General features: G+C 49.2%; 1 protein-coding gene across 1 annotated transcript in view; it reads left to right on the top strand.

Moving 5' to 3' along the window:
* Positions 1 to 334: 334 nt before the first annotated feature.
* The window catches only part of LOC144162626 (endochitinase-like), a 9,972-nt gene continuing 617 nt past the window's right edge, over positions 335 to 9,689 (top strand). The window contains exons 1-3 of the mRNA XM_077693243.1: positions 335 to 503; positions 4,037 to 4,276; positions 5,564 to 5,820. Coding sequence (XP_077549369.1) covers positions 443 to 503; positions 4,037 to 4,276; positions 5,564 to 5,820 — 558 coding nt within the window. The 5' untranslated portion in view covers positions 335 to 442. The remainder of the gene's footprint in view (positions 504 to 4,036; positions 4,277 to 5,563; positions 5,821 to 9,689) is intronic.

Genomic DNA, 9,689 nt, shown 5'->3' with positions numbered 1-9,689 from the left:
GTGGCATCCATCATCGCGTTTCCAAAAGTGTCCACCGGGTATGAGGTTCGCGAGCGCTCGAAGAGCAGTTGAACAACACGACCCAAGGACAGCCGGACCACGCACCCCGGGGCAACAACCGGCGGACACGGTGTGCCCACAGCGCTCGGAGTTCCCAAGCGCGACCATGTCCGCGCACGCTTCATTGCCCCAGTGTGAAAATCCGGTTCGCGGGCGCGTAAAGAGCGACCGGCTCATTGCGATGCGGCTCCGAACAGTCTGCCAGTAACGTAGGGATTCCTGATCGCCGCGATCGCTCGCACTTTCTTTCTGGCCTCTCTCCACCGTGGGCCAGGCCAGCGGCACTCGGGCGGCGAGAGAGCGCACTTGCCTCGAGACGTCGCGAGGCGGCAGGAAGGACCTCCTCTTTGCCGAAACGCCCTCCGACACACTCCGGGCAAGGATGAAGTGGGTCGCCGCCTTGGGCCTCCTGGCAGCGGTGCTAGGCAGCAATGCATACTCCGGTAAGTGGGCCTTTATCGAGAAGGCAGGGCTCCGCCGCAGTGTTGCTTGCGCCCTGTCAAGACAGGCTGTGGACGAAGCTTACGTGACAGGGGCGCAAAACACGAAGCAGCGAGGGTTGAATGGTTTACGCGCGTCGCTTTCGCGTTGTAATCGCACTGATACGGCGCCCCTTTTCTGCTTCTGTGGTGCGTTGAGGGCAATCCACAGGAAGGCGGACGGCATACAGACAGCTTTTTGCGTGTGTGTGAGTAGCTGTGTGTGAGTTTATAGCAGTCACGTGCGGGGTGATCTTCTAAGCTGCAAACAGCTGTTCGCCAACTACAGCACGGGAGAGTCATTTGCAGGTCGTTGTGTAGCATCACGTGGTGCTTGAGCTCAACGGCACGAGGGCGTCCCGCGATGTGGCTTTTTTTTATGCAGCGCATTTTTTAGTTGTGTTTTATTTAGTAAAGGGGTCTACGGGAGTCACTTTGTTTGGATTGATATAGCTTATGTTAATTTATAAGTTACGTTACGTTTGGTTAGGTTGTATCAGGCTAGTATATAAGGCGGCGGCGAGCTTACGATGAAAACTGCGCCTGCCGCGCGAGGCGACCTATGGTGAGCGAATTTTTTTATCTCAAGAGCATGGGCGTTGGAACAAAGAAAGCAGGGGGAGCGACGGCTCCCCCTACTGTACAAATGGGGGAGCACGGCTCCCCCCAGTCAAAGAGCACCCATAGACTTCCGCAGAGCCTCAGACGGTTCTGGGAAAGTTGGTTTATTCCGAGGTCTTAACGATCGGACGAAATTCGCTTCAAATGCGCGCGGCCGTCCCGCCGTCCACCACCGGCGCTTAACCCTCTGTAGCCACGCGCCTACCGCGGGTACCCGGACAACATTTTGGAGGCGGTCACTCAGGCCGAGCGAATCACTGAACGGAGGGCCATGATAACGCGGGGCCCGGCGAAGGGAGTAGCCTTAAGTTCCCCAGGCTCAACCTGAAGTAAGACCGAGCGACACCCTTACGTCGGAGCGGTGAGCCGGCAGTTTGTCGAGGACGGTGCGCAACGAGCCGTTCCCACACGTTCGAGTCGAAATGTGTATCGAGAGATGATCTGGCATTTTGCGCTACCGCTGTAAGTTCTCTGTTACTGTTTTCATATGTTTCGAGAGCGTGCAGTGCTTTTTTGTACCGCTATACACAAAATATATTGAACTGTGCGTGCTACCGTCGCCTTGTAGAGGGTGCACAAGCCATCAAAACACTAACGGGATTTTTGACTGCTCTCCAGCATCTGGGATCATGGATAAAAATTTGATTGGATTTTGTATGGTATATTTGTCATCTGGAATACTGCGCATGTGTGAGTCCTCAAGGAAAATTTATGATGATGATGATGATGATGATGATGATGATGATGTCGTCTATGGAAGGATTTTTTTGCTCCCCCAGTCAAAAAATAGTTCCGACGCCTCTGCTCAAGAGTGTCTTGGCCTTTTTGCTAGAATAGAGTCATCCATTCCATCTAGAGAGTGTAATCACCTGAAGAAAATGGAACTCCTCCCCCAGAAAAAAAAAAATAGCGGACAGCAAGAGGAGCAATGGCATGCCGAGACTTTCACTTTCCGAACCTCCCAAAAAAGAAACGTAGACTTTACGGTGACGCAGCAAGTCGTTAGTCGCTACTAGGGCTTGAAAAACAAGTGACGCAAACGGATGTGATGGCCGAATATGAACTGAGCGTGCTATCCTACCTTGTAAAGCTGCGTAAAATTCGTGTCCCATAAGTTTCCCATAATATTGACTATATAGTACTGACATATAGTAGTCCTGGAGCGGAAATACCACATGTGATACCACCACGACTGCGCCCTTAATTAAGCGCTGCTACGTGCAGCCTGCCCAAGGTGACCAAACATGTGTGGTTCATTTGAATGCTGGAATCACAACGCGCGCCGCATCTAACAGTTTTTTAAAGCGAAAGTCCTTTCAGTGGGACCAATGGCCGCCTGTCAAAAAACTAATGCATTTCCCCGTAGACCGGTTGGTCGACCGAAAAGCTCTGATGAGATCTCTGGACACACGGCGCATGCGCGAAACCGGGCTTCCATTGCGTCAAAACGGTTACACTTCAAAATCGCGAAAAAGGAATGGTTTTCAGTAAGACAGTACACGCGTCGATCATGAAGGAGTACAACAATATACTTTTATCTCATAAACCACGTAGCGGTATGCATTCAGATAGTGCGAGATGCGTTTACTTAGTGCGCGAAAAATTGTTGCATGAGTTCGTTCTTCGTTTGCGACTTGGATCTTTGAAGGTTTGACCAGAAAATCATTGACGGACTCTGGTTTGACGATCGTTTGGACGCACTTTCAGCGGAGGTTTTGACGCAGTTTTGATGAGAGAAAGCTTTCGCGCTTCTCTCAACTTTCTTTAAGAAGGGATGGTAATTTTTTTTTTTTGGTTTTTGTTTCCATGTTCGTTTCCGATGCTACGTTTTAAACCCGTAAAGCAGCGCCCGTTCCCTCTGTTACCGACCGTGCTTGTTCAGTCATTAGAGCTGTTTTTACGTATCATGTAGTTAAACGTTAGCAGTGAGCTTACCTTGATGTTAACATTTTAGATTTTGTTGCTAGAAAAAGCCCGTTCACGTAAAAGAAGGACATTTTAAGGCGTTCGTTTCCGGCGGCATGAATGCCAGCCTACACTTGGGATCGCCAGATGTATAAGCACCCTTTTCAACGTCATCCTTGTATCTGTATCGCGCCTCAGCTGGTTGGGGCAGATTATTATTTTGTAAATTTGGTGATCCAAGCTTGCACTCCGCGCGTACAACATAGCGCAAAAAGAACGGGTCATCTCCACTAACGCGAAACCTGGGGAGGAGCGAGGCATGCAATGTATAAGTGTATTCAAAGATTGTAAGTTTCTCTCTTGCCGTACGGCGCGCTCTGGCTGGGCGCCGGAGAAGCGCCGGTGGGAGGAGCAATCGCGCGCTTGCTGAGGCGGTGGCGCCCTCTCTTGGGTTGAACCGGATTTAAGCAATTTGCGTGCCCCATCTGCCCCAGTTTGCGTAGTGGCAGGGGTAAACGCGGGCGCAGTGCAATGCCCGCACCTCGCCCTGGGCGCTCGTCCTCGGTAATCAGCGAGCCCCGGGTTCGACCAGCCACCCGACCCGGTCAGGCGTAGCGTAGAGAGTCGGTGGATACTTGAGTGTCACACAAATTATAAACTGTCTACAAACAGCTTCTGCTTGTGCTTGGCGATTGCTGAAGCGGACAGCGAGCGTTGCACAAATCTTGAAATCATGTAATAATTTAATTTGAACCGGTTTTATTCATTACACACCATTCTGTTAGTACGCGTTACGTTCTAGAGCGAGGCGCTGGAAAACAAGTGTCCCGGTGTTTTAGTACCGTGACTACAGGAGACGACGACAGGAGGCCGACAGCCCGAGCCCCCAACGTGCTTCGCCCCTAAAAGGGTGGTGAAAGCAGGATTTTAGGCAGTGAAAATGTTTGGAACGGTGTTTTAACCCGACGCAGCCACGGCAGCGACTACCGGTGCGCCGGGCACGGCGAGAGCGGCCGAAGATGGTGATCGGCGACGAGTGGTGTGCTACTGGAACAGCTGGTCTTTTTACCGGAGCGGCAAAGGAAAGAGCCTGGTGCAGAAGCTGGATACGCGACCATGCACGCACCTCGTCTACAACACAGTCGGCATCCGAGGCGCCGAGGTCGTCTCCTCTGACCCCTGGAACGACTACTCGGACGGCGGAGGAAACGGTGAGCCGTCGACAAAGTTCGTCCAGCTACAATAGGCCACGGAATGTAGCTAGCGGCTACGCCGCCATGCCGGAATATTCTGTTTTCACACACGCGATTTTTAGGGCCGGAAATTCGTAAATTTCAAGTTCTCTGTTCGCGGAAAGGAGTCCTTGTAGCACAAATGTTCTTTGTACGACTGCGGAATTTTGGAAGCTGGACTGCTACGGCCGCTGGATAAAAGCGCCATCTAGTAACCATGGTACACTTATACTCGGGCAAGAAGGCATAGGCAGCACTGAGCCGTCTTTAGCAGCGGTTGCATAATAATGCACGCGCACCGGCCCACGTTGACGCCATGTTTGCTTACTCCTACGGGCTCTGCGAGACATCTCGCAGAGAACATGGGAGCAACAAAATACGATGTCAACCGGTGCACCAGGTGGTGGTACAGACTGTCAGTCAAGAGAAGAAATCGAACCTTTATGCGGGAGTGGGGAGCAGCCGGTAGGGAAGAATCTACAGCCCACGCTGAACCAAAAGGAAGCGTATTACTTTTCATTCGATGGAAGGAAGCGCTGAGGCCATGGATGCTCCCTTTCCTGACGGTGAGAATAAATTTTTTTATTGAGGAAAACAAATAAATCGGAGTGTTCGGGGTGGCTTCCTCAGTCCAAGACACCTTCAGCTCGGGCCGCGATAACAGCTCTCTCTCCCAGCTGACGCTGCTTGTGGCATCGACTCCGCGGCGCAGACGGTAAGCCGGCAGGGACGATGAAGCACGGTCGGAGCAGGCGAGGTCGGCAAAGGTCGAGACCGCACCTGCGCAGTCTGTGCCTTTCCGCACAGCCAAACCTCGGAAGCTATACTGTACAAGAAACTCTCGCTACAACGAAGTGCTGACTTATTTTCCTTTCTTGTACTTTTGTTGAATAGTTTCGGTGTACGCTGTTCCGCTTCATGCCCCGCTGCATGTAACCAGTGATGTTTTGGCCGTATGCAATAGCCCCGTGGGGCTGCAATGTGTGGAAATAAAGAAAGGAATATAGCAAGGAATATATATATATATATATATATATATATATATATATATATATATATAACCAGGGGAGACTTAAACACATATGTAGTCAGTTGTCGGGGCGAAAAGATAATTAGAATAAAACTATACACTACGTGCCACAAATAATGCACACGTAAAGAGCCCACGTGCACGCGAGCCACTTCCCGGCACTGCTATCATCAGGTTAGTAGTGCCATAAAGTTGTGAGACATTCCTCTGGGCGCGGTGGCGTCAACGATGCGCAGGTAACCTGCGGCGGTTTGCCAGCGTGAAGCGGCGCAACGGCGCGCTCAAGCTGATGGTGTCGGTGGGCGGCCAGAGCCTGGGCTCATTGCCCTACAGCAAAGTGGCCCGGTCCGAGAAGCACCGCAAGGACTTCGCTGCCAGCGCCGTGGACTTCTGCCGCGATCACCGCGTCGACGGCCTGGTGCTCACCTGGCACTACCCGGCTAGCGGAGGAGGCCTGCCCCAGGACAAGGAGAACTTTGTGCTGCTGCTCAGGGCAAGTTTCCGCTGCCTTTGCGCTCGTCTTATTTTGATGTGCATCGGCAGGGCTCCCGTCAACTACCCACGCCTTTGCAGTACAGTGGATGCGCGGGTATAAACACAGTGGATGTGCGGGTATAAACACTGCTACGCCTTCAAGATAAGGCCTTTTTAACTTCTCCCAATGAAAGGCCGTCAACCTGGGCAGTTGACGAGAACTCTGCCGATTGATTGATTGATTGATTGATTGATTGATTGATTGATTGATTGATTGATTGATTGATTGATTGATTGATTGATTGATTGATTGATTGATTGATTGATTGATTGATTGAAAACTTTATTATCTCGGAGTAATGAGCATTTGTGGTTGTGGTTGTGGCTGTGTCACGGTTGTGGCCCATTTCTCGCGCAGCGCTGGATATGAGCCACTATCTATATAAAATTGATCTGGCAAGGGGAGTCGCATGAGTCCACCGGACCTGTCCGAGCGGGATGCGCAACTTTGCCAGAGGAAGGGTTAGTCGTGCATTTGGTTTAGTTGCCGGACATCCCCACAGCGCATGAATACTGTTCGGATAGCCTGCAGTGTTAGCATGTTAGCAACTGGAGGAGGGTCTTCAAAAGATGGGCCTTTGCGGGCGGGTGTCAACAAGGTACAGTAGAATCTCGTTGACACGCTTAAAAGAAACGCAAGGGAGAAACGTACAATCCGGAAAAACGTACTATCCGGTAAGAAACGCACTCTGTGGAATTTTTTAGTGTTCCCTAATGAGTGCGCAGTAACCGCGAAATCGTATGAACCGAGTACGTATCAACGGGGTTCTGCTGCATTTGTCTGCGCCCGGCGGAGCAGAACAGCTTGTTCTCTATTAGCAGAGGGGTGTGGGGAAATAATTGTCTGGTGGTTCAGCCGCAGCTGTGTGGTTTTGCGTGCCTCCGACACGCCTGGGCTAAGAGGCGCGTCGTAGTGTAGCCCTCCAGATTAATTTTGACCACCTTGGGATCTTTAACGTGCGGCGAAATCTTCACACGGGCGTTTTTTGCTTTTCGCCTTCATCAGAAAAGCGGCCGCCGCGGCCGGGAATAGCATCCGCGTCCTTGTGCTCAGCAGCACAACGCCTAAGCCACTGAGCCACCGCAGCGCGGGCAGCTGTGTCAAAGGGCGTTCGGAAAGAGACAGTGTTGTATAGGAGGCAGGCGTGTTCGCTTCCTCATTACCCCACAGTCTTCAAAGTAAGCGCACAGATTTATTTTGGTTGACCCACCTAGTGCTAGTGTACAAAATTATGGCACGTCATTTTGTATATGTGTTTTGGTCGAACTGCTCTAAAAATGAGGCTTTTAGCAGAATCAGAGTAATTCACTGCTTTTACTCGTCACGAAACTTCGGCGCCAGTTGACAGAGCGCGCCGCAGCAGGCGCCACCATCGCTGAGAGGGCATCGATCCAGCCGCCGCGCTTGCCGCGAGCCGCTGCGATGCTTGCTCGGTCTCGGCATGCAACTGCTCGCTTCGCTTAGTCGCTCCGCTCTCATTTGGCTGCAATTTGTAGCCTAGTAGTGAGCGATATAGCGTTTACCGTCTGCATACTTAACTTCGCGAAAGGCAGGATCTCCCCAACCGCAGCCTAGCCTTTATAGAATACTACCAACCAAAGAAAAATTCTTTTGATATGGACTTCGGCCCACTGGTCTAAGGGGAATGAACTGGCCCACGCAAACGCTCCACCTCTTTCCAACCGTTCTGTGTTACCTACGACGCCACCACAACCACCATCATCCCCACACCAGATAGCACAGGAATGACAAGAACAAGCACACATTATCAGATCACTCAGAGACAGGCTAGTCACATACCGCGATATAATAAATCACTACAGATTAGCCAGATGCAAACATCCACCTACCCACCACATCCTTTCCAGGAAAGAGGCAGTCACGTGGCGACGGTTGCAGACAAACACTTTTCCAAGCCCTGTTTCCCTCAACTGTTGCTATCCAGACATTTCCTCAAACCTCTGCACTTTGTGCAACAGCAGAGAACCTACAGCACATGACATGGTCTTGCCATGAGCTCCAAAAAAATAGGACCGCCTAAAGTGGCAAGCCCGATATGAATACACTTAACGGATACAACATTAAGACTGGGGAACAATGGGAGACTGTTCTGCTCAGCTCCACACCGGAGCCACAACTCACATCAGTCGGGATGCCCGAAGCCGCCGCGAGGATCCAAGGAATTCTGGTTGACGGCTGAGGAAGGGAGACTGTCCAACTCGTCTATCCTTCAGAACCCATCTCGGGCATCAAATAAAGTCATCTCTCTCTCTCTCTGAATGGAAGCAAATACGCGTCGTTCAGAGTACATAAATAAAGAAGTAGTAATTGCGCTACAATGCCCAGAGAACAGAAAACGAATAATACTCAAAGTGAAAGCGCAATAACGTTGTCAGTTGGGTGACTTCGTACGTACATGGAAGGATTCAAAGTGCTCCAGCTAATACAAGGGATTAAAACACGAAATGACGTAATGCACCGAGTGTCTTTCAGCTGCAACACTTTCAAATACTTGCAAACATGAAAGCAAGCAGAGAAAATTAAAATAAATTTTATCACAGGTTGGAAAAAATTTTCAAATCTGAAGGGAGGCAAACGTGCGTGATTCTGAGTACACAATACTTTTTTTTGCGCTATAACGTGCAGCGCACGCCGGAAACAGAATATTGAAATTAAAAGCACACGGGCAACATTACAAAGCTTTTTACATATCAGCCTGTGCGCAAGGTAGTGCAAATTTGCAAGCAGGTGATTAAAGCACAGCTACTAAGGTACTGATCAGAAAAAAATAACCCTTTAAGTTCAGCGAGTGTGTACAATGATAGATCTAGGAGGCTCGCAAGAAGGTTTTCCCTTTCCGTGCTGGTCATGTTGCTCTCTTCGTAACATGCAATTGCTCTTCTGTTTTTCGCGTGAAAAAATGCAGGCGGCACCGAATAAGAAAGTGAGTCGCTTCAGAAGGCGTTCCCACACAACATGCTTAGCATTCTTTGCCGAGTACCCCCGCGGCCAAGACCGTATAACGCCCTGCAGTTGCAAAAAATTGCGCAATTGGCAGAAGTAATACATTTAATCGTTATAGCAGCGTAAACGGAGATGATTGGTCGAACAGAATTTTGAAAACCCAAAAAATAAGAAAAACACAAAACAATTTTTTCAAAAATCATCTGACGAAATAAAAAAATATGCATATTATACATCTCCAAAAACCGAAGACTACACGGAAAAAGCCCACAAAAAAACATTCCAAATACGAATAAAACTTAGCGACAATGAGCAAACCGGGTAAACCCCTGCATTTCCACAAAAATCATAACTGGCGCAAGTAACACATTCAATCCTTATAATAGCGTAGACATAATTGGTCGAAAAGAACTTCTAAAAATCCCAAAATAAAAAAAATAAAAAAATATTTTGCAAAAAAATGATCTCACGAAATCAAAAATATGCATCTTATGCATGTCCTCCAAAAAAGGAACTGCAAACTAAAAAATCTCGGTAAAGAACATTGAAAATGCGAATGAAATATTGCAATAACAGACCAACCCGCCGGTACGCAATTTAATCTGGAGAGAAATGCATAATTGGCAAAGTAAAGGCAGTTAATCGGTATAATTCTATTAATTTCCATCTTTCGAGAAAATAAACAAAATATTACACAGAAACAATAAAATGGCTTTGGCTAATCGTAGTCAATTTTTACTGTGAAGAAGAACTCGTGCTCTAGACAAGCGGCACACGGATGCTACGCATTAGCAGACAATTCAGTGAATTTCTGCAGATTTTTTCTTCCCTGTTTATAATTTACCGCATAGCCGTTCTTAATA

This window comes from Haemaphysalis longicornis, unplaced genomic scaffold, assembly GCF_048455015.1.
Source record: "Haemaphysalis longicornis isolate Haplotype H1 unplaced genomic scaffold, Haemaphysalis longicornis Haplotype H1 scaffold_1, whole genome shotgun sequence".
Taxonomy (NCBI): Eukaryota; Metazoa; Arthropoda; class Arachnida; order Ixodida; family Ixodidae; genus Haemaphysalis; species Haemaphysalis longicornis.
The sequence above is the reverse complement of the archived record's forward strand: the minus strand, read 5'-3'. Positions and strand labels throughout refer to the sequence as shown.